General features: G+C 40.3%; 1 protein-coding gene across 7 annotated transcripts in view; it reads right to left on the bottom strand.

Annotated features, from left to right (window-relative positions):
- Positions 1–25,206, bottom strand: part of pmfbp1 (polyamine modulated factor 1 binding protein 1) — an 829,187-nt gene that overhangs the window by 302,896 nt on the left and 501,085 nt on the right. For 5 of the 7 annotated variants that reach the window (XM_072595983.1, XM_072595987.1, XM_072595985.1 and 2 more), the window contains 2 exons: positions 21,684–21,830; positions 2,698–2,856 (listed from right to left, as the gene is read on the bottom strand). In XM_072595983.1, the coding sequence (XP_072452084.1) occupies positions 2,698–2,856; positions 21,684–21,830 (306 nt within the window). The remainder of the gene's footprint in view (positions 1–2,697; positions 2,857–21,683; positions 21,831–25,206) is intronic. The other 2 variants (XM_072595986.1, XM_072595989.1) reach the window with 1 other exon arrangement.

Raw genomic sequence — 25,206 nt, 5'->3', positions numbered from 1 at the left:
GAAGGGTGAGTATAAGTGTGTTAGTGTATTTGTTTGGGAGATATTTGGAAGGATACAAATTTCCACTTCTAGATTTTTGACTGCTGTTATTAACCAATTATTGTATCTTTATTGAAAAAGTTGTGTTTCAATAATAAAACAATAATTTTGTTTATTAAAAAACCTGGTTACTAATCAAGAACCTATCTATCTCTGTCCTAAATACATTCATTGGCCTGGCCTTCACAGCACTCTATGGCAATGATTTCCACAGAGTCACTACCCTGTGGTTGAAAAAAATCCTCCTCATCTTAGTTATAAAAGGTCATCCTTTCACCTTGAGGCTGTGCCCACCCAAGGTACTAGACTCTTCTACTATTAGAAATACCTTCTCCATGTACACTCTATGCAAGCACCTCAGTATGCTGTAAGTTTTAATCAGATCTCCCTACATCCTTCCAAACTCCACTGAGTACAAATCCAGATTTCCCAACTGATCCTCATTTGGTAAACCCTTCATTTCCAGGATCATCCTTGTAAACCTCCTGTGGACTCCCTCCAACACCAGCACATCTTTCTTTAAATATGAGTCCCAAAACTACCCACAATATTCTAAATGTGGTCTGACCAGAGCCTTACTCTGTACAAATCTGGTCTTGTTTTCTAGCCCTCTTGAAATGAATACCAACATTGCATTCGCCTTCATAAGATTTCTGAAGCCATTATCCCTATTGTCTGTCTTCTGACAGTAAGCTAATCCTCTATCCATGCTAGTACCTTGTCCCTGACATCATGGGCTCTTAACTTATTTAGCAGCCTACTATACGGCTCCTTATCAAAGGCCTTCTGGAAATCCAAATAGATTACATCTACTGGATCTCCTTTGTCTAATTTGCTTGCCACCTCCTCAAGAATTGTAACATAGTAGTCGGCATGAGGTCTCGTTGACAAAGCCATACTTAGTCCATCCTATTTTACTATGCACTTCCAAATAATCCGCAATTTCATTCTTAATACTGAATTCTAAAATCTTACCAATGACCTAAGTCAGGCAAGCTAACCTATAGTTTCCTGTGTTCTATCTTCCTCCCTTCTTCAACAGGGGTGTTACGTTAGCCACTTTCTAACCTCTGGAACCCTCCCTGACTCTAGCGATTCCTGAAAGATCACTACCAATGTCTCTACCATCTCCTTAGTACCTCCTCAAGAATTCTGGGTTGTAATCCATTTGGTTTGGGTGATTTATCTGCCTTCAGATTTTTCAACTTCCCAGCATCTTCCCCTTAGCGATGGCCACTATGCTCATTTTAACAGAGGTGTATTGGTTTAAATTCACCAAAGTTGCTAGATTCTGGAAAGTCCCATTAGACTAGAAAGTAGCAAATATAACTTCTCAAATTCAAGAAAGCAGGGTGGCAGCAAGCAGGAAGCCGTGGAAAAGCAAGATTGGTGCCTGTCACGGGGAAGGTGTTAAAATTGATCATTAAGGAGATTACAGCTGAGCACTTAAAAAAAATCCCAAGGTAATCAGGAAGAGTCAGCCTAGTTTTGAGAAAGGGAAAGCACATTTAGATTAGATTATTTATAGTGTAGAAACAGGCCCTTCGGCCCAACAAGTCCACACCAATGCTTCTGAAGAGTAGCCCACCCAGACCCATTCTCCTACATTTACCACTTCACCTAACACAACAGGCAATTTAGCATGGCCAATTCACCTAACCTGCACACTTTTTGGATTGTGGGAGGAAATTGGAAGAAACCCACGCAGGCACGGGGAGAACGTGCAAACTTCACATAGACAGTTGCCTGAGGCAGGAATTGAACCCGGGTCTCCAGCGCTGTGAGGCAGCAGTGCTAACCACTGTGCCACCGTGCCGCCCATAACCAACTTACTCGAGTTCCTTAAAAGAATAACATATGCTAGGATAAAAGGAAGCTTGTGGATACACTGTGCTTAGATTTCCAGATAATATTTGACAAGGCATTACATAAAAGGTTACTGTATTAAATAGGAGTTCAGAGTGTAGAGGGTAACATACTAGCATGGATAGAAGATTGGCTGGCTAGCAGAAAACAGTATATGCAATGAGTCATTTTCTGAGAGACAGAATGTGAATAAGTGGAGACCCCAGGGGTCTGTGCTGGGTCTCAGTTTTTTTACAACTTACATCAATGACTTAGATCAGGGGAGTGAAGTCATGGTAATTTACTGATGGCATAAAGATAGGTAGAAAGGTAAATTATGAAGAGGATGCAAAGTAGTTGCAGATGGATATTGATAGATTGAGCTCCGAGGCAAAAATCTGGCAGATAGAGCTGAACGTTGGAAAATGTGAAGTTGTTTACTAATGTGAAAAAACCTAGTACTACTTAAATGGAGAATGACTGCATGGGTAGTAGCTGGTAGCCAGTAGTAGTTTACATAAAGATTGCGACAACCACCTAACATTGCAACTGGCACAATAATTGATTTTTATCACAAAAGAGCAGGGCTTTGGTCAATATAGAGCTATAGTGCCTCTTTCCTATCTTTTGTATTTTGTGAATAAAATTTTGTTGAATTACAAGTCGACTCTTCTGTTTGTCTCACAAGTACAGTTCCTGAGTAAAATGAGTTTCTGTAGAAACTAGTTGAAAGGTCCAAAGCATGAACGACAATAGAAAGGATGTTTTCCCTTTGTGTTTTTATGTCAAAAACCTAATAACTCTCTTAATGACCTCCATTGCCATAATATTTTGTTGATTTTGCACTGTTAAATTCTCCACTTCCAGTCGTGCGTGAAGCTGCCCATTTTCTTCCACCAATTCATTACAGTGCTCCTGCAGTCGGACCCTTTCTTCCTCAAGCTGCTTGACTGTCCGTTCAAGTCTTATCATCTGTAAAACCAAATACATATAATGTAAATCTTACCTCCTTGTTGGCATGAATGAACAGAACAATCATTTAGTTTACATCACACAAATGAAAGTGTTCACTTGAATAGTTTCAGCTTTAAAACAAACGGATGTTACTGATCAACATGTGCCCTAGATTATGGCTTTTTGCTTTATATAATGTGACATCAAATGAGTAACATGCAATGCTAGTTAACATTCCCTTAGAGAACTGACCATAACCTTATGCACTACGCAATGACAAATGTATCAAAAAGACAAGAGGAGAAAGAAAGGATTATTTTTAGGCATTGTTCACTAGGTTGTAATTTCATTTTGGAATGCAGTAGAAGAAGTGCTAAATTTATTGCAGTCGACACATGTACACTGTAATCTAGTTAAGACACAGCACATTAAAAACGTGTATAACAAGTCCTTGGTTAAAGCTGCCTGTTTAATGCAATTTTGATTTAACATGGGTAAAATAATGGGGTCTGTAAGCTTATTGAACATTCTGAGATCTGTTTTAATTTTGCTTCCTGAACCCTAATTGGCACCTCAGTTGCTTTCCAATGTGGCTTTTCCTCCTTCACAGCGTGTTGGTTGTGGTCTTTTTCCCCTTCCTAATTTCCCAATTGCAATGCCTTGCCACCTCTTCGCCTCCAAGTTGTGTTTTCTCCGGATCTCCAAGTTGTGGCCTCTCCCCCTCCTCAACTCAGGCTGCACAGTGGCTCAGTGGTTAGCACTGCTGCCTCACAGCACCAGGGTTCCAGTTCGATTCCAGCCTCAGGCAGCTGTCTATGTGGAATTTGCACATTCTCCCCCTGTCTGTGTGGGTTTCCTCCCACAGTCCAAAGATTTGCAGGTCAGGTGAATTGGCCATGCTAAATTGCCCATAGTGTTAGGTGCATTAGTCAGAAGGAAGTCAGTCTGGGTGGGTTACTCTTGGAGGGTTGGTGTGGACTTGTTGGGCTGAAGGGCCTGTTTCCACACTGTAGAGAATCTAAACTCAGCCTTTTTCCTATTACCAACCCCTAGATTTACATTCCTGTTCAAGATCGAGATTCAATCCAAAGTTGGAGCTCCAACATCATAGAAGTGGGTCCTGATGGTTCAGGAGTGCTAGTACACTTATAATCCATGTTTATTTTTAAATGACTTCCAATGCTGCTCATGCCAGTTGTTGTTCACCCCAGCACTCGGTCACAATGAGGTTTCAGGAAAGGAAGCAGGGAGTGGGAACATTTTAATAACCTTATTGCCTCGTCAATTTGCCTCAACTCCTGTAATCACGCTCAAAGACTGCTGCACAACATGAATTATGTGAAATGTGCAAGATTGCTAATTTAATGTTTGATGTACATAATTAAAGAAAAATGCAAGTACTTGAGACTGAGTTATTAAATGCAATTGAACTCAAAATCTCCATGTTGTAATAAATTGCGGCCTTTAGCGCTTGCTATGTGAAACACATGCCGCATGAACACCTAGACTTAATTTGTCTAGTCCATCCAAGATAATGGGTACAAGATTCATCCACTGGTCCTGATGCACTGCAATCTGTTTTCCTGCAGCCGAGATGGAATTCCACCCTTAAAGATCCTCTCTAAAGTTACTTTGTCAGGACTTCTTTGGCCTGGACTTCTTTTCTCATCTGGAGTGTCTATTTAACAGCTATCTGGTGGAGCACTTGTCCAGGAGATGAAATGCATATCTTCTCAGTCTCCATCATTTCTTTGTCATAACATGCTGTACGTGCCTCTGCCCAGTCCTACGTAACACTTCTTCTCTGGTGATGCTATCTTTTCAAGTGATGCCCAGGATCTTACATAAACAACACTGATGGAACACATCCAGCTTAACATGACACGTTTGCTGTTCTCTTCCATTAATCGCTGGCATAGACTGCAGTTAGTACTACAATGGAGATGTAGAATGCTGATGGTGTTGGATGCACACACTGTTTTGAGTTGGTGTGTTGTATAGCATATGGACAAATCATGTAACCTGATCTTGAAACTCAAGAATCTCATGAATAGAAGCGCAAATTTCAGTCAAACCCGTAGATAGTGTTGCACTTTGAGTTTAGCTATAGTGAAGCACTACAGTGCCGACAGCAACCTTATCACTAGCAACCATAAAATAAACACATGCTAAAGCAATTGTTTCAAAATAATTGAGAATAATTTGTATGAGAGGCAGTTGAAAGATGAATAGATGTTGACTAGTTTCAATAAAATATCTTAATCTTCTATGATCTTTAACCCAAATTGATGTGTATGTATGCTTTTTAAACTCTTCTTTGCAATTATTTAAATTTTCCAATACCACGCACCACATTCATGTCAATTTAACCAAGATAATTTTCAGCTTATGGATTATCCAAAATAAATTATTATATTTAGAATGGTTTGCATAAAAATTAGTTACCAATAACACCTATAGCACAGTGGCACAGTGGTTAGCACTGCTGCCTCACAGCGCCGGAGACCCAGGTTCAATTCCCGCCTCAGGCGACTGACTGTGTGGAGTTTGCACGTTCTCCCTGTGTCTGCGTGGGTTTCCTCCCACAGTCCAAAGATGTGCAGATCAGGTGAATTGGCCGTAGTGTTAGGTAAGGGGTAAATGTAGGGGTATGGGTGGGTTACGCTTCGGCGGGGCGGTGCGGACTTGTTGGGCCGAAGGGTCTGTTTCCACACTGTAAGTAATCTAATCTAATCTAACATCATGTGAACACATATAACTATACTTTATTATCTTTTTGTTTGCTTTTCATTTTAAAGTTATTCACTTATTAGTGGAAAAGTATCAACAGGCAGCTGTGCGACGAAGATCAGTCACCATGAGAGCATGAGATAATAATCAAGAGGAGTTCAAAATCAATTTACTTATTGATTGACTAGTTAGGTATTCAGTTGTTCTGAATGATCTACCATTCATGTGCCTTGCTTTTATGACAATATGTAACGGGGAATCATGTACTCTGACATAAATCAAATAACCCAGCGTACCAGCATGATGCAGAGTATCATTTGATGGATATTGTCACTTTAAATAATCCACTTATGAGTTATGTCAGTTTTAAAAGTAACTACAGTCTTATATATACAATACAGGAAGGATAGGAAAAGGGTTTTTGATGATTATAACATAGAACCATGTGCAGTTTTCATGATAAGAAATACAGGGAAGCTGCTGCTGTGAGGAGTCTGATAACAATACCTCATCTGTGGAGAACAACTGCAATGATGAATATAAATTTGATAGAAACTAACAGAGGCATGGGGGAGCTACATACAATAACTATACTATTAGATGGAAAGGAAAAGGGATATTAAGGGAATGAAATAAAATCAACAAGTAGAGGGTTAAGAAGTTAGTATGAATGAATTACTAAATGGATTAATTCTAATCTATGATCTTAAAATAAATATCTTAAAATACATACTTTAGAACAATTTCAGCAGATTTCTAAAGTACATATGTGATGTTAAGTACCCTGTAACATCAACAAGTTGTATATTGACATGAGTCAATAAATTGTTTAATATTCCAGTTATTCAGGAATAAAATCTATTAAACTCAGGGTGTGCTGAGCCTTGCTGCATTCATTACTATTCCTTTAAGAGATGTGGGCTGCAATTAACCTGTTTGGAGAATGTTAGATGCCATAAGGGTTTAGCAAAAGTAGTAGATGTCTGAGAAACTTTTCTAATTCATGTAACTTTTTTTTTGTAAACCAGATACGGAACAACACTGGAAATGAGTATTAAATCTTCCACCTCACTAACCTGTGAGTGAACAGCATTGAATTATATCCTGTTAAACAAAATCAAAAGAATTTTAAAAAGAAACCAAGAGAGAGCAAAGACAATTGTTTGCTGGTTTAAATATTATTGCTGCAGGTCTAGATCATGTTATGGTTTCTTAAAGAAGATATCAAAGTAATCAGTCTGAGATAGGCTAAATGTCACATCTTACTGCAAAAATAACAGTGTCCAATGAGACGTATTTCTTTTGTTCTTTGTTTTGCACAGAAACATTGCCAAAGAACCATCAATCCTCTAAGATCAGCACAACAACCAAACAGAATAACCTAATAATCATAAAACTACAGGGAAATTGAGGGACTGATTTTAATACCTATAATTTCTGCAAAAACAGTGTCTCTAAATACAAAATCACAATTTCTGTCAAATGATAGCACACTATTTCTCAATTCTATATATTGCATCCAAATTTTCAGGCTTATATACAAATCAGATTATTCCCTGAACGTTGAAAAAGCTCTAGCTCTTTCTTCAAAAAATTCAAACTGGAGGAGATAGGCTTACTTCAGTTTCATATTCTTGTTATGATTAGATTAGATTACCAACCGAGTGGAAACAGGCCCTTCGCCCCAACCCGACCCTCCAAAGAGTAAACTACCCAGACCCATTTCCCTCTGAATAATGTACCTAACACCATGGGCAATTTAGCATGGCCAATTCACCTGACCTGCACATCTTTGAACTGTGGGAGGAAACCGGAGCACCTGGAGGAAACCCACGCAGACACAGGGAGAATGTGCAAACTCCAACAGTCACCCAAAGCTGTAAATCGAACCTGAGTGCCTGGCACTCTGAGGCAGCAAAGCTAACGAGTGAACCACCATACTACCCCAGTTATATTCCCTAGTTCAGTCCATCAATAATTTATATTACATTAATAATATAGTTGATACATAACAGAGAGTAACAAGTACACAATATATGCTGATGCTGCAACAATGTTTGCTGAGGTCAAGTATTAGGCTAGCAAAACAACATCAGGACATGCCTCTGACAGGACAATTTGTAAATGTAGATAGAGTGAATTTCACATTACATGAAATATAATGATTTATTCTTGAAGAGTTATTTTCTCATTCAAAACATTTTGTCATCTTAGAGTGCATCTCTCATTGAAAAGGAAAGTCTAAAACCATTGAGTTACGACTCAACTAACAATTGCTGACCTTTCTCCTTCATAATATTCTGAATTTCTCTTGTTAACTTCTTTATACTCAATATTCATTTTGTTTCAAAAGAACTAAAGGCCAATGTTAATCAGTCATTGCAAAGGCATTTAACTCTATACTTGATGCACTAATTAATTCATCTGCAATTATTTAACATTAAACTCCTACTATAGTACTCGAAAGGATAAGGTACACCTTAAGGATTTTTTGGACATCCTTTACTTAACTCTTCTTGTTAAATGTAATATATTTAACTGAAATAATTGGTTAATGAAAGGGCTTCTCCCTTTCCTGTAGTGAAAACAGCCATGAGAATTGCATGGCAAAGTGCATGGACCAGAAGAAATACGATGGATGCATGCTTAAAACAATGGAAGTGAAATTATCAAAACCATTGATCTTATTAAAATAAAGGATTTGACAATGCAGGGTTATCTCAGAGCTCTTAGCTTGTTCATTTCACACCCTTTTATTTGGCAGCTAATTGGATACTCACAGCATCTCCTCTATTCCGCGCCTTTTCCCTTTTAGCCTCTTCATTTAGAACTCATTGTACTTTTGTCTTGCCTTATCTTTTAGTGTGGACACAACACCAGTTTGCTATGGTTGTCAGCAGCATTTGACACTTTTGATTACCTGAAAAGACTTATTATTCAGCCAATCGACACTTCACTCACACTTCATTTGTGCTATCTTTTGACACCCTTAATTACCTGGAATTATCTTGCAATTATCTCTGTGCCTATAAATTCTTGCCAGTGTGCTTCCCTCCACTTCAACTGATGAAGGAGCAGCACACCAAAAGTTTATGATTTCAAATAAACCCGTTGGACTCTTTCCTAGTATCATGTGATCTCTGACTTTGTCCATCCCAGTCCAACGCTAGCACATCCACATCAAAAATTCCTGGTATAGTCATCACAATATGTGATAACATACTTCTGTACATTAGAAAATTCAGATGTAATATACTCTGTCCCACCCTCCAACTTATTAATCATTTAGTAAATAATATGATAATATTTAGTAATAATTAGTACACAATAATGAGGCTCAAAGACTGATTCTTGATTGTCCACTAGACAGGTCTTTCCACATGATCCCTATTCTCTGTCTTTGGTGTTTTAACCAATCCTCAATCCATATTAATACATTATCCTCAATACGTGAGGTCCGATCCTGTGCAATAGCATTTTGGGAGGCACTTTATTTAATGCCTTCTGAAAATCCAAATACAACATATCGACATTATTAACTTTGCTTGTTATATCTTAAATATAAACTCTGCTTCTTATGTTTTAGATCAGCTCTGCTTGTCATATCAGTTTGTAACCTTAATGTTTATTAAACAACATGAAAAGTATAGAAGGATCAAACCACTAAACGCATTTGTAGTTGTAATTACACAGGCGATGCTGATCACTCCAACATCAAATCAAAAGGTTAGTGAAAGGTGACACAATTCAGTTTCATTGAACAACGCTCAGAAGGAAGTCTTGACTGTGTCTCACTGGCTGATACTGAAGATTTTGTTCTGTCTGACAAATGTCATCATATCCCTAATCAACATAATGCTGTAGCTCTCATGGATCTACGTTGTCAATCCCATAGCCTAATTGCAGTCTCCAGTTATCTGTAGCAGGAAATCTAAAGATTCAATGATGGTATCTGTCTGTATGGTAGTGGAACAAACACACAGGCATGGGCCTGCATGGAAGCGGGTCCTTACTGCTCTTGTTGACTCGAGTGAGGTCAAGATCCATAGCTGTTTTGACTCGCCATAGCTCATACCTTTCATGTGTTGGTAAAATTCCACCCTTTGTGTTCATCCAAACAGAGAGACGACACCTTAATTTTAGGTATCATTTAAATGATAAGTGCTGCATTGAATTATGTCTGGTCTATGAGCTCAAAATCTCGAGCTGGCTTGAAATCACAGTCTTCTGAACAACATGCAGAAATGCTACTATTCAGTTAAGATGAGGAATATACACTACTGGGTCAAGTCTTCACAAAACCTGACAGATACAACATTGCTTTCCATGAACGCCCAAACATTAACTGGACACAGATGTATCCTGCCATGTACATCTGGCATCTTTGGTGCATTCACATTTTCATTCATAAACAGCCTATCATATGATGCAAGATTGCTTACTGACATACTGAAACGTGGCACATAACTGGCAATGACTTTAGTCCTGCAGCAATGGGGAGAGATGCCTTGGTCCCACTGATACTCAGTGGTAAATGAGCTATAAATCCACAAGCAAATGGATGCATCAGCTTGATACATGTGTGGACTGAGCTTTGTAAGCTTTGGAGACCAGGTTCAAATAAACAAACACAGAAAAGAAATAAGAAACAGGAGACGTCCACTGGAAGAAGATAATGCAGGCCCACAATGTATGTTGCTTCTAGATGTCCTTCTATTGTTATAGTTGACTTTGTAAACTAGCATGGAAATGTCAACATGGCAATTTAAATGGTCAATGTTAAACCAAAAACACGAACAAAGTATGTAACAACAAAAAGCAAAAATTGTGGAAGTACATGACTAACAAAAGACATTTTATGCCATCAGCTGCAAATTCCCGGCCAAGTCACACACCAACCTGACTTGGAACAATATCAGAAATTCATCACTGCTGCTGGATCAAAATCCTGGAACTCCCTTCCTATCAAAGCAGGATTCATTCCTGCAATAGATGGGCTGCAACAGTTAAGAAGACTACACATTACCTCATTGTCCAGGACAGTTAACGAAGGGAAACAAATGCTGGTCTAGCCACCAATGCCCACATTCCATCGATGGATATTTGCAGTGATTGGAACCAGGTGGATCTTACTGACTATGAGATCCTTGTATGAGGTTGTTAACCTGGGCCAATCAGTGGGGTCCTGGCTGATGGATATAAACAAGGAATTGTCCAGGCAGCGGGCCGTGGAGGGGGTCGTTAGGGCCAACTGCCTGCCCCTCTTCCGGGGTTACGTTAGAGCCCTGGTGTCCTTGGAGAAGGAGCACGCGGGTGTCCACTGACACCCTGGAGTTGTGACTGAGAAAAAAAAGAATAAAAAAAGAGAGAAAAAAAAAGAAAAGAAAAAAAAAATAGAACCAGGAGATTAGACTGTCCTTAGTTCAGATTCCAAACTGGCTTGCTGCAACCAGTGTAATGTGCACAAGTAAATGAAAGGGTGATTTAGTGATGGGGTATTGGCTTTGATCTAAAAAAAAAAGATATAAACAAGGAATTGTCCAGGCAGCGGGCCGTGGAGGGGGTCGTTAGGGCCAACTGCCTGCCCCTCTTCCGGGGTTACGTTAGGGCCCGGGTGTCCTTGGAGAAGGAGCACGCGGTGTCCACCGACACCCTGGAGTCGTTCAGGGAGAGGTGGGCGCCGCAGGGAGTGGAGTGCATCATTTCTCCCTCCAACTCTATTTTGATTTAGTCCCGACCCTCCCCTTCACTGTTTTGCTCACACAGCATTGCCCTGTGGTTTGAAGGGCAGTGCTTGTCACTGGCCACGCGGGTATTTTTCATATCTTCCTGGTGGTGGAAATTGAATAAAGATTTGTGCACTTTATGTCTTTCACTGTGTCGCACATCTACACACACGCACACACACCATGGGTGCTGGGGAATAAAAATAAGCACTACCGCACTTAGGCGGTAGTGTGGGGGTTAAATTAAAAAAAAAAAGGAAAAGGAAAAAAAAAGAAAAAAAAAAAAAAAAAAAAAGAAGAGAAAAAGAAAAAAAGAACAGAAAAATAAAAAAAAAAAAAAAAAAATAAAAAAAAAAAAAAAATATAAACAAGGAATTGTCCAGGCAGCGGGCCGTGGAGGGGGTCGTTAGGGCCAACTGCCTGCCCCTCTTCCGGGGTTACGTTAGAGCCCTGGTGTCCTTGGAGAAGGAGCACGCGGGTGTCCACTGACACCCTGGAGTTGTGACTGAGAAAAAAAAGAATAAAAAAAGAGAGAAAAAAAAAGAAAAGAAAAAAAAAATAGAACCAGGAGATTAGACTGTCCTTAGTTCAGATTCCAAACTGGCTTGCTGCAACCAGTGTAATGTGCACAAGTAAATGAAAGGGTGATTTAGTGATGGGGTATTGGCTTTGATCTAAAAAAAAAAGATATAAACAAGGAATTGTCCAGGCAGCGGGCCGTGGAGGGGGTCGTTAGGGCCAACTGCCTGCCCCTCTTCCGCGGTTACGTTAGAGCCCGGGTGTCCTTGGAGAAGGAGCACGCGGTGTCCACCGACACCCTGGAGTCGTTCAGGGAGAGGTGGGCGCCGCAGGGAGTGGAGTGCATCATTTCCCCCTCCAACTCTATTTTGATTTAGTCCCTACCCTCCCCTTCACTGTTTTGATCACACAGCATTGCCCTGTGGTTTGAAGGGCAGTGCTTGTCACTGGCCACGCGGGTGTTTTTCCTATCTTCCTGGTGGTGGAAATTGAATAAAGATTCGTACACTTTGTGTCTTTCACTGTGTCTCACACCTGCACACACACACCATGGGTGCTGGGGAAAAAATAAGCACTACCGCACTTAGGCGGTAGTGTGGGGGTTAATTTAAAAAAAAAAGAAGAGAAAAAGATTAACAGGAGATTAGCCCGGGTGTCCTTGGAGAAGGAGCACGCGGGTGTCCACCGACACCAAAAAAAAAAAAAAAAAAAAAAAAAAAAAAAAATATAAACAAGGAATTGTCCAGGCAGCGGGCCGTGGAGGGGGTCGTTAGGGCCAACTGCCTGCCCCTCTTCCGGGGTTACGTTAGAGCCCTGGTGTCCTTGGAGAAGGAGCACGCGGGTGTCCACTGACACCCTGGAGTTGTGACTGAGAAAAAAAAGAATAAAAAAAGAGAGAAAAAAAAAGAAAAGAAAAAAAAAATAGAACCAGGAGATTAGACTGTCCTTAGTTCAGATTCCAAACTGGCTTGCTGCAACCAGTGTAATGTGCACAAGTAAATGAAAGGGTGATTTAGTGATGGGGTATTGGCTTTGATCTAAAAAAAAAAGATATAAACAAGGAATTGTCCAGGCAGCGGGCCGTGGAGGGGGTCGTTAGGGCCAACTGCCTGCCCCTCTTCCGCGGTTACGTTAGAGCCCGGGTGTCCTTGGAGAAGGAGCACGCGGTGTCCACCGACACCCTGGAGTTGTTCAGGGAGAGGTGGGCGCCGCAGGGAGTGGAGTGCATCATTTCTCCCTCCAACTCTATTTTGATTTAGTCTCTCCCCTCCCCTTCACTGTTTTGATCACACAGCATTGCCCTTTGATGTGAAGGGCAGTGCTTGTCACTGGCCACTCGGGTGTTTTTCCTATCTTCCTGGTGGTGGCAATTGAATAAAGATTGGTGCACTTTGTGTCCTTCACTGTGTTTTACACCTGCGCACACACACACACACACCATGGGTGCTGGGGAAAAAATAAGCACTACCGCAGTTAGGCGGTAGTGTGGGGGTTAATTAAAACAAAAGTAGAGATGGGCGCCGCAGGGAGTGGAAGAAAAAAAAAAGAAAAAAAAAAAAAGAAAAAAAAATAATCAGGAGATTAGCCCGGGTGTCCTTGGAGAAGGAGCACGCGGGTGTCCACTGACACCCTGGAGTTGTGACTGGCCACTTGAGTGTTTCCTTCCCTTTGGAGATTGGATCATTTTGTGACTGTGACTGTAAAAAAAGAAGACGATAAAAAAAAAGGAAAAAATAATCAGGAGATTAGCCCGGGTGTCCTTGGAGAAGGAGCACGCGGGTGTCCACTGACACCCTGGAGTTGTGACTGGCAAAAAAAAAAAAAACAAACAAAAAAAAAACAAGGAATTGTCCAGGCAGCGGGCCGTGGAGGGGGTCGTTAGGGCCAACTGCCTGCCCCTCTTCCGGGGTTACGTTAGAGCCCTGGTGTCCTTGGAGAAGGAGCACGCGGGTGTCCACTGACACCCTGGAGTTGTGACTGAGAAAAAAAAGAATAAAAAAAGAGAGAAAAAAAAAGAAAAAAAAAATAGAACCAGGAGATTAGACTGTCCTTAGTTCAGATTCCAAACTGGCTTGCTGCAACCAGTGTAATGTGCACAAGTAAATGAAAGGGTGATTTAGTGATGGGGTATTGGCTTTGATCTAAAAAAAAGATATAAACAAGGAATTGTCCAGGCAGCAGGCCGTGGAGGGGGTCGTTAGGGCCAACTGCCTGCCCCTCTTCCGGGGTTACGTTAGAGCCCGGGTGTCCTTGGAGAAGGAGCACGCGGTGTCCACCGACACCCTGGAGTTGTTCAGGGAGAGGTGGGCGCCGCAGGGAGTGGAGTGCATCATTTCTCCCTCCAACTCTATTTTGATTTAGTCCCTACCCTCCCCTTCACTGTTTTGATCACACAGCATTGCCCTGTGGTTTGAAGGGCAGTGCTTGTCACTGGCCACTCGGGTATTTTTCATATCTTCCTGGTGGTGGCAATTGAATAAAGATTCGTGCACTTTGTGTCTTTTCACTGTGTCTCACACCTGCACACACACACCATGGGTGCTGGGGAAAAAATAAGCACTACCGCACTTAGGTGGTAGTGTGGGGAAGGGGAAAAGAAGAAAAAAAATATATAAACAAGGAATTCAGAGTCTCCTGTCTGACAGGGGCTGACTGTAAGCTGATTGACCACAGCCAGTGTTTTCTACATATGTAAATAAAGGGTGAGTTGGTGATGGGATACTGGCCTCTGTGCAATTATTTCCATTTAAAAATAAAACACCTATTTACATTGATTCAAAAGAGTTCCAAAATATTCCATTATACCCTATTTTATTTCACTTTAAAAAGGTGTGAAAATAAATAGCATAATGAATCTACAAAAGATCAATCTGTGATTTAGAACTTTGATTTTGTAACAAGCTTATCCTTTACTCAGGTATTTTGGAAAAGTAAATATTATTAGTTGTACTACTATATTGTACTTAGAAAGAAGGTCACCTATCTGTTGATTTTCATGGAAAATGTAGTTACTGACCACACATCCAAATAACATGGATTACAAATTCTTTCTTAATAGGAGGTTTTCAATAATACAATACAAATCCCTCAATAAACATGAAACCCATCTGAAAAGAAACTAAAGCATTATTAAAGATCTCAAAAACATATTACAACATGTCAAATTTTACAAATCTAACAATGCATAAAAATTTAATATGGAAGCAAATTCTAATACTATGATTCTGATTATGTAAAATAGCTTCTAGCACTGAATAAATTACAAATGATCACTGCCAGGTTAAAAATACAAGCAAAACATAATATTAATTTTACCTGACTTTTTGTTATTTTTTTTCTGTTTACTAAGTGATGCAGTTTGATAAAATATTACCAAACAAAATGGAATAGACATTTATTTTTTCACTTAGAGTTTGTTAATTATTTACTTATTTACATGTAGAGCTTGAGAACCAATAGGAAATAATTAGAAAAATGCAATCACATCAATTGTAATTCTAGTATGATATATCATTTAAGATTTAATAGGTAAAAATAATTGCAAGTACCTCTTCACTGTAATAAGTAATCAAGATGAATAAATCAAAACTTTTGTAGAATTAACTAGATTTAAAGAATACATGTTCACTTTCATGCAGTTAGTAAACAATAATTTGAAAAAAATATTGTCTATCTTGCTTTGGTTAGAAAAATGGTGTCTAAAGCCCCACATCACATTAGCACGTAAGGCTGAATCTTGATGGAGACCGCAGGTCCTGGTGGCAGAAATGGAAGCAGGTGTCGCTAATCTTGGAGGACCATTTGGTTGGCGGAACAAGATCATGTGGTAACTGATGAATTATCTGAGACAAGCAATAAGGCGTCAATGGCATGACAGCTGACTCAAAAGAGGGTGCTGGTGCCATATTTAAAGGACTGACACTCCATTCTTCCATTATTTGAAATGCTTGCATACAAATTCTAGTGCAGAAGGCCCCTCCTCTTGACCAATGATGCAGAAGTTCTTTCCTCCTGATCTATAAAGTGGAAAATATGAAATAGCAATATAGGAATATGCTAAAAATGGCAGAGTGAAGACACTGGCAACTCCACAGTTTGCCTCCCTGCAGGTTTTCCTCCAGGCTGCAGAGCAAGGAACTTGATCCTTTTCACGGTGGAATAAGATGAGACTCTCTCTCCTGACTAAAAATACCTAGATGGAGATTGCAGAACAGGTCAGCAGCTATAGAGTTGTGTCCAAATCTGAGTGTGGTTAATTAATCCTTTCAGTCTTCCAAGAGGAACTTTCCCTTTTGTAGTTTGAATGTGGTACATGGGAGGATTTGCTAGGTGGGAGAGAGTGACCATTCAGCATGTGACTCAGGGGTCAGTAGCAGCGCATTCTTTCAGATACATATCTATATCTTAACAACAGCATCTACTTTATTGATCCACCTAAAGTTCCTGAAGAATAGAGGTATGGTAGAAGCATTTATGAACCTCCATCATCAGCCAGATGCCTCCAGCATAAGCATTCCAGTCTTTATGGGAAAACAGTGTTCCTTCTGTTTGTCGGAGGAATGAAAGAGGGCCAAAAGCAATGCAGGCCTCCCTGATCTGTATATTCTGCCCCAAGTAAGAGGATGAGGAAACCTGAAACTGACTGGGTCTCAGGTTTGGTCAGTGATTGCTCCTGATGAAACCAGGAGGGTCATCATAGGAAACTATGGCACAATGGGACTCACGAGGCTTGGTGCTCATGTGTTTACCACTGTACATTTGGAGTTTCTCACTTTAGACATGATTGAGATAAGGAAATGTGAAGATCTTAACCCCTAAAGATTTGTGTGCTCACATGTAGGTCTTGATAATCACCAAGGACACCCAACTAGACAGATTAGTGGCAATCTGTCCATCTCTGAGGAGAAGTAGGGAACCATCACATCAACCACCTGCACATTCCAATAGCTCAGAAACCTTCCTGTCAGTGCATATGTGCTTGTGATTAAACTCAGGGTCATACGCTGGTGAGTGTATCACAGACATACTGAAGCAGCTGATGAAGGCTTTTATGAGTGAGGCTACCGACCATTGGAAGTTTGCAGGAAACCAGGCTCAAGCTGAGCCCCAGGCTGACAAGGCCTTCCTGATGAAGGGCTTTTGACCAAAACATTGATTCTCCTGCTCCTCGAATGCTGCCTGACATGCTGTGCTTTTCCAGCACCACAGTCTTGACTCAAGCTGAGCCCCAAGCTGACAACATGTTTCTAGAGTTAATCAAAATGGCAACTTCTGGTGGCACAATGACACGTACAGATATGTCTGACAGAGATATCAGAGGCTCTGTAAATCTATGCAGAGATTTGGAGATGTTCATTCAGGTTTTGCGAGGTAGGCGAATGATATTTACTTGGTACCCCTTATAGTGAATCAGTATCAGCAGATTAATCAGTCAGAGATACGTGCAAATCTGCATGCCAATGCCTTGTAAGTGAGTTCTATGCAGCAGTGGCAAGCCCAGAGAGTCCATGCATCTAGGGTGACCAACAGTTCTTCTTTCTCTGATCAGCAAGGGGGGTACAAGTGTGATTCCAAATGAGGAGGTGTGTTTACCTTTTGCACTTATGAACTCCTCTTAGGGCATCCCATATTGAACACATCTCCTTAGTCCCCATGCTTCAAGTTGCTGCGACGACAGAGAAGTCTGCTGCACCAATGCAGCATGCCAGGATCCTCCTGGTCTTGCTCTGTAAGTAGGCTGGTGGTGTTTCAGTTGATTGTATCTGGTCAGCTCATCAGCTTTGCCAACATATCCTAGAAACTTAGGTGCTACTGATGGAGTACAAAATGAAGATGACAGGAGATACACATAAAGGTATAGATTGGTCCACAGATGGTTCAAAGTCATAAGTGTTACAGGAATCTAGAACAAGTGAGATTGCAATGAAGCTCCCTTGAATGCCGCTCATTGACCTTGCTTCTGGTCAAAGGGGTTCCTCTTAGCAGTATGCTTCACATCCTACTTGTGGGAAGAGGTGTGGCGGATGATGATGTCCTTATTATGCGTAGCCTCTCTCTCTGCAATCCTAAGTTGCACAAAGCATGGCAGACCACCACAATTGGACCTAGTTAAGGATCCACAGGCTTGAACTAGGCACCTGAATCACATCATTAGCTACAGAATGGTCTGCTGATGCTTTCTTCTGTGGACCCATAGCAGTTGTTATACTCTTCCTTAGCTGCAGTGCTGGATTCCATAGAGGTGTGAATAACCTTGTCTCCAGTGGATAGCTCTTGTCTTCAAGAATTCATCCCTGAATGCATATCCCGTAAAAGCTGTGAAACCATGGACTACCAAAGCATGTTGGTAAACTTGGCTGTTTCTTGACAACTATGCAGTTACATGAACTATTCACTTTTAATTCTCATGGAGCAGTTGTATATTGATGCATGGAAGCCATTCCTGTTGACAAAGGCCACTGGCTAGTCTACAGGAACCATGTGTGCAGCTGATGACATTTTAGGGGTGTCCAGTAATGTTCCAAAAACCAATGTGCCTCTCCACCTGACTGTCCTGCTTGGTTCATTACTACATATAGTTAGCACTCCTCTTGAAACCCCTTGATGCACTGATGGGCTGCAGTCTATGAGATCTCACACCATTCCAGTGGAATCCTGCAAAGATTTGGAGATGTTCAAGTTGAGAACCATGACGTTCTTCAGGCTACTAACATCCCATGAGTTTCAACACATATCAAGCGGTGAAAGACTCATTGGAATGCTTTAGGTACTGACTCTGCCACTTGGACAGATTATTGAGCTGTGTATGTTGGACTCTCTCCCGAGTACATGCCCTTATTTGCACAAGAGGCTGTGTATCTTAGTATCCTTCTGAGCCATGTACACCAATGCTTTTGCAACTTGTGGGGTTCTTACTCTATCCCTGCCAATACTTGAATCTTCCTCTCTCTGTGTTGATCTCTTCCCACTAATATGGGGACTTTGAAGATGGGTAGAGTAGGTCCATGATAGATGGACTCTCTGTCCTATATGTTCTTTGCAGCCCGTTTCCCCATACATCTTTTCCTAGTTGGTCCCTTGGGGCACAGTGACATTCCTTGAATCCTGGAATCACAGTGCAGGAGGCCATTTAGCTCCATTATATCTGCACCCACTCTCCGAGCATTCTTATGTAGAGTTAATCTCCTGCCATTCCCTGTAACCCTGTACACTATTTCTATTTAAATGATCATTAATTCCCTCTTGAATACATCAGTTGAACCTGCCTCCACCATACACCCCATCAGTGAATTTCAGATCCTAAATACTCATTTTGTGAAAAGGTTTTTCCTCATCTCATCTATTTTCTTCATCATCTGAGGAATTATAGATTTTCTTTGTCCAACCTTTCCATTTTGAAGGAATATACCTTGAATGTGCCCAAACAATCTTTCCCTACTGGTATTGTTACTCTACCAATTGATTATTCGTATTCTGGATTAACCAACATCTTTTCCACTGACATCCTAAACCTTATGATTGCTGTCCCTTGATCTACTTGGCCCATTTAATTCCACAGAACCAGATCTAGCAATGCCTAAGGGGGTAGGTTCGCTCAGTTGGTGGTCAGATGACACCAACAGCATAGGTTCGATTCCCACACCCACTTAGGCTACCATGACGATTCATCCTTCTCACCTTTGCCTGTTGCTTGAGGCATGGTGGCCTTCAGGTGAAACCACCAACAGTCACTCCTCTCTGTCTAATATTACTTTTTCTTCAACCAGCACCACTGGAAACTGATTATATGATAATCAATAAATTGCTGTGTAGGATCTTGCTGTCCTAAAAATGCATGCTTACTTTGTGACAATAATGATTCTTCAAAATTATTTTAACTGTGAAACAGCTTTAGCATGTTGAGGTTGCAATAAAGATGACCTCAGATATTTCTCCTAATTTGTTATCCTTCCCAGCCCTGCTGTTGATTTAAAATTAGGTTTGATGCATTGGATAATCTTCAGTTGCGGTGTAAGTTCGAGTGTTATACTGCTTTATAATAACTTAAGCATTTTGAACATATAATGTATTAATCTGCTGTGAAGGTGAATCTGGTTTTTAGGTAGTCTGAGGCCATATATTTAATTGCTGTAAATCAAGATCAACAGAAGTTCTTACTTGTTGTTTGACTCTTGTAATGTTCAGGGTTGACATTGTGTAATGATATAAGAAATAGAAGTGGAAGTAAGGCCATTCGGTCCATCCACTCTGCCATTCAATCATGGTTGATGGGCATTTCAACGCCACTTACCTGCACTCTCCCCGTATCCCTTGCGAGATTTAGAATTTATCAATCTCTGCCTTGAAGACATTCAACATCCTGGCCTCCACTGCGCTCCGTGGCAATGAATTCCACAAGCCCACCATTCTCTGGCTGAAGAAATGTCTCCTCATTTCCATTCTAAATTGACCCTCTCTAATTCTAAGGCTGTGCCCACGAGTCCTAGTATCCCCACCTGATGGAAACAATTTCCCAGCATCCACCCTTTCTAAGCCATGCATTATCTTGTAAATGAAGAATGTCATTGCCATATTAGCACAGTGGTCTACAATGGACAATATACAAAAGATAGAACAGATGCAGGGAGCATGGTGCCACCTATAGCTGCTAAATAGCTATTGATTGTTTTTAAAGAGTTATGAGTTTTTTTTTGGGTGCAACATAACTGAGTTCAAATGATCTGAGGAATGACCTTTAGCAATCGAGTTACAGGAAGTGCTATTGAGAGGGCTTGTCCTTTTTGGAATGCAACAACATCCTCCATGGAAAAACAACCTCAAAGCTAGGTAAATGGGGATGGTTAAAAAAGTCAATAACACCATGTGACATATTCTAGACTCTTTTCTGTTTCTCAGCATTCCTGTCCTCCACACATGTCAGAACTTCAAGGATTATCGTATAAGCAAGTAACAAATGAGAAAATTTCAGTTGATATATCATATAATACTTAAGAAACTAGAGGTGTCATATTTTTGTAATCAAGTATTAAAGACAGGCAAAAGTTGTTTTGTTAATCAGGTCACTTTTCCTATGTTTAAATATTGGGAACTGAAATTGCAGTTCAATTTGCTTGGAATCACAAGGTTTGGCTGATGATTGAATAAATCTAAGCTATTCCATTAAATCCTATAGGAAATGCATATTTTAGCTTAACCATCATTGGATTACAGCTGACTCTTGGTTCTGTTTCCTCGTCCATGTTAGATCTGTTTGACAAATAAGTCAATAAAATATTTTGTTTCATGATGAGTTAACTATTGTGCAAGCATCAGGGTAAATTGAAGATTCATACTGACAAATCTTTGCTTTCAAAAATAATTAATAATGATAACAAAATGCAATTGTTTTGAAAATGTCACTGTTTTCTCTAACACGTTACAAAAATAGTCTGCTATTGCCTTTCAGAAAATGTTACTGTACAATTGAAACTAACACAATAGTAATCTTGTCACTTTCCTTGCTGGAAAGAAAATGGAAGGGCACATTGATACCTATCCTATTATATGTGCACTGTCAGCTGCATAAGACCAATTCCAACCAAAGTCCCTCCTGTAGCTTTGTTGAGGTGACAACACCAAATGTAGCGTTGTTTTCAGTGCATTTTCTACTTCTTGCAATAACGTAAACATTTTCTGTGTTTCATCTAAGAGCTATTCCATTTTGTAGCAGCTTTTTAAACTTTGCCAAATCCAGCATGAATATTGATCAATAAACTGAATTTCAAATACTCTATATAGTGTTATTATTTAAATTTTATTATCATCATATGCTTCTGTAAAGGGAAGCATATTTACACATTTGTCAAATAAAATTAAGTATTGTCATGATACCTTGTCTCTAGCATGCTCCTGGTTACTCTGTCCCTGACGGAATTTTGATTCCAGCTCACAGATTGTCTTTTCATATTGTGCAGCAGTTACTTTCAAGGCTTCATGTATACTGTTAGTAACTTGTATTTCTTCTGCTTTCTCTGCAACCTGCCATGGAACAATATTGAATGAATGGCAATGCACACATCCATTTAGACTACATACAATGAATTTATAATTCAAATTATTGAATAGAACATTGAATTATCAGAAAAGAAGAGCAAAGTTTTTTGTTAGAATGTGTCATGAGAAAAAAACAGAAATTGCTGAAGAAATCAGCAGATCGATCAGCACCTGTGTAGAGAAAGCAGACTTAACATTTCGAGTCCAGTGATACTTATTCAGAACTCATTTAAGTTCTGAATAAGGGTCACTGAACTCAAAATGTTAACTCCGATTTGTCGGCACAGATGCTGACTGACCTGCTGAGTTTTTCTAGCAACTTCTGTTTTCATTTCAGATCTTCAGCATCTGCAGTCCTTTGTTTCATTTTGTGTGTCATGAGATAGTACCTGACCCTTAGAGACCACTTGTAATATTCAACTGCAAAGATCATTGCTTAAGAAAGCCCCTACTTTAACTCCAAGATTAGAATATGCGGTGTTGTAAAGCTTAAAGAACGATTTGACCTGGAGATGAAAAATTGCTAGATGAATAAAATGGAGACCTATTTTTCAACAAAAAGGGCACCAGCAGGTTTGGAATTGGCATCATTGGGGACTGGATTAGTTAGACAGCAGACACAAGTGAAATGGAATGCGTACTGGGGAAGAATTAGTTAGTCTTACAAAGAAAATGTATCAATTGTTTGTTTCACAAGGAGTGGTGAAATATTGTATTGCCTGTGTTCATTGGAATAACTAAGTAACAAAATGATTGTAGGGCTGATAAATATGTAACTCAAAATACAACCGCGGAGTCTAACTCCCTGATGAAGAATGCTTGTAATAAACTCTTGTTTTGACCGAATCAACAATTGTCTTTGTCTCTATTGTCAACTCAGAATTGACATGGTTGGCAGAATAATTCATCAGAGGCCAGGATATCTGAAGAAATATATCTTCATTTACCACTCTCACAGAAGGTAGAGTCTGGTGGCTAATTTAGTTTATTTTCTATTCACTCATGGGATTAGAGTATCGCTGGTTAGGCAAGCATTTATTGTCCACCCTTAATTGCCCAGAGGGCAGTTAAGGGTCAACCACATTGCTGTGGGTCTGGAGTCATATTTTGGCCAGACCAGATAAGGATAGCAGTTTCCTTCCCTAAAGGATGATTGTGAACCAGATAGGATTAGCAATAGATTCATGGACATTATTAGACTCTTAATTCAGATTTTTATTGAATTCAAATTCCACCATCTGCTGTGGCAGGTTTTGAACCAAAACATTACTTAGGTCTCTGAATTAACAGCCCAGTGATAATGCCACTAGGCCATCACCTCCCCTACCAATGGGATTGAGCTTGGAGGTAGTGAGGTGAAAGCAGACAAGGGGATAGGACTCAAAGCCAGATGGATTAACACACAACTGGTAGGGCAAAGACACTGTGTAATAGGAGCGAGAATTATAGGATTCAGATTTGGAATAGGAATAGATATCTAAAAGAATCTTAGGGATAGGAGCAATATTGCAGGGATCAGAGATGAAATGAGATCCAGTAGAATTAGGGAGAAGAGGCACAAGATGGTTGTGGGTGAAAACAAGAACATGCCTAAAAAATAAAATCAATATATTTGGATGATGGAAATCTGAAACAAATTCAATGAAGACTGGAGGAACTCAGCATGTCTGGCAATATCTGCAGACAGAGAAAAACAGAGTTAAAGTTTCCAGTTGGCATGACATTTTCAGAACTAACTGTCTAAAGTTGACACTTTTAGTTAGGGACTGAGCTGTCCATACCTAAATTCTCAAAGGATAAGAGGAGAAATTAGACAATAGGATGGCGGACCAGGGCTGGAACCTAAGAGATAATCAGAGATGCAAACGTTCACATGGAAATTCCAAAGCAAGAACAGAGAGGCTAACGCACTGGTGATTTATTTAGTAGGTACACTCCCTAGGATTGAGAAAACAGATACAGGAACTGACCAAACAAAGGACCAGATTTGAGGCCATACAGAAATCTGGACAACAGCATATGGCTGTAGAACACAATTTAGACACGGAAGAAGCATGATGAATGGTGACAAGGGATGGAATGCACCCCTCCATATATTGGGCTCAACTCTAGGGCAACCCAGATGGTCATGACTCCTGTAGTCTAAGAGCAGAGATGGTACAGGCAAGGGAATATAAAACAGACACCAGTAAAATATCTTTCATTCATCAGCTGATAATAGCTGGCGAGCTGCCTGCAGTACAAATGCACTATCACGCTCATCCAGAACTTTGGGACAAGTTATAGGAAATAATGGATGTCCACAGCCTTTACAAGGTAGAGATGTGAATGTTCTCGTATGATCCAAGATACTCTGATCACTATACTGAAAATGATGAATTTAGGTGGCGATGGAGATAGGCCTGGAGAATGGGCTAAGTTAGGCAGCACCTTCTGGAGCCAGTAGAGACACCCTTGGCCAAATCGTCTCCTTTAGCACTGTAAAAATCTATCATTCTATAATGTGTAGTGGGAAGAGGGAAATGGGAGGAGGGGGACTGAAATAAAGGGGAAGGGGGAATGAGTGCATCAAAAGAAAATACATGCAGTGAGGTCTAAAGAGGTAAGGTGAACCAATTCTCAGTGGTCATTGGCCAAAGAAATGCTGGGCAGAGATAGTAGTGGCGGGTGGTGGGGGGGGGGTTGGGGTGGCGGGGAGATGGGATTTCACTTGGAATCCTTGAAATAAGTAACTTTGGCCCCCCAGGAGTTAAGGCGAGGATGTTTGTAAATGCAATGTTGGAGATATCAATCAGGGCCTATTAACACTGCCATCTCCCATTGCCCATTGTAAACTATTCCATGATGATATCCAGGGTAGGAGGAAAATCTATAAAATCCTATCAGAGTGTGGCTACCCTGTTAAAGATAGGTGACACAAGGTACCACTCTGTCTTGTATGCTGTGAAGACTCACAGGGACTCACCCAGCTAGGACACATTGTGTCACATCATATTTAACACTAATAGGAATGTTTTTACAATACAGAAAAAAATATGATTTTACCAACTACACCAACAGCTGATGTGACAGTCAAGTTAGCAGAAAAACCTTGGTGACAGAGACTCTGGGACTTGGACATCAAAATGGAAGTATACTCCTGAATTGGTATTATGTAATATATGCTGGTGTAGTGGAGCTGATAGATTTGTCAGGTTTGGAATGTAGTAGGTGCCAGTGTGCACTGCTAAGAGAATTCAAAGGGTTGAGAGCAGATGGGCAAGGATTGCCACAGAGAAATATAATTTACAGAGATAAAAGGGAAAAAAAAAACATGGAACTTGCAAATCAAACCTATAGACTGGCTACAGAGATGCAGGGT

The sequence above is a fragment of the Chiloscyllium punctatum genome, chromosome 26, assembly GCF_047496795.1.
Source record: "Chiloscyllium punctatum isolate Juve2018m chromosome 26, sChiPun1.3, whole genome shotgun sequence".
NCBI classification, from domain to species: Eukaryota; Metazoa; Chordata; class Chondrichthyes; order Orectolobiformes; family Hemiscylliidae; genus Chiloscyllium; species Chiloscyllium punctatum.
Note: the sequence above shows the minus strand (reverse complement) of the source record. Positions and strands in the feature narration are given on the sequence as shown.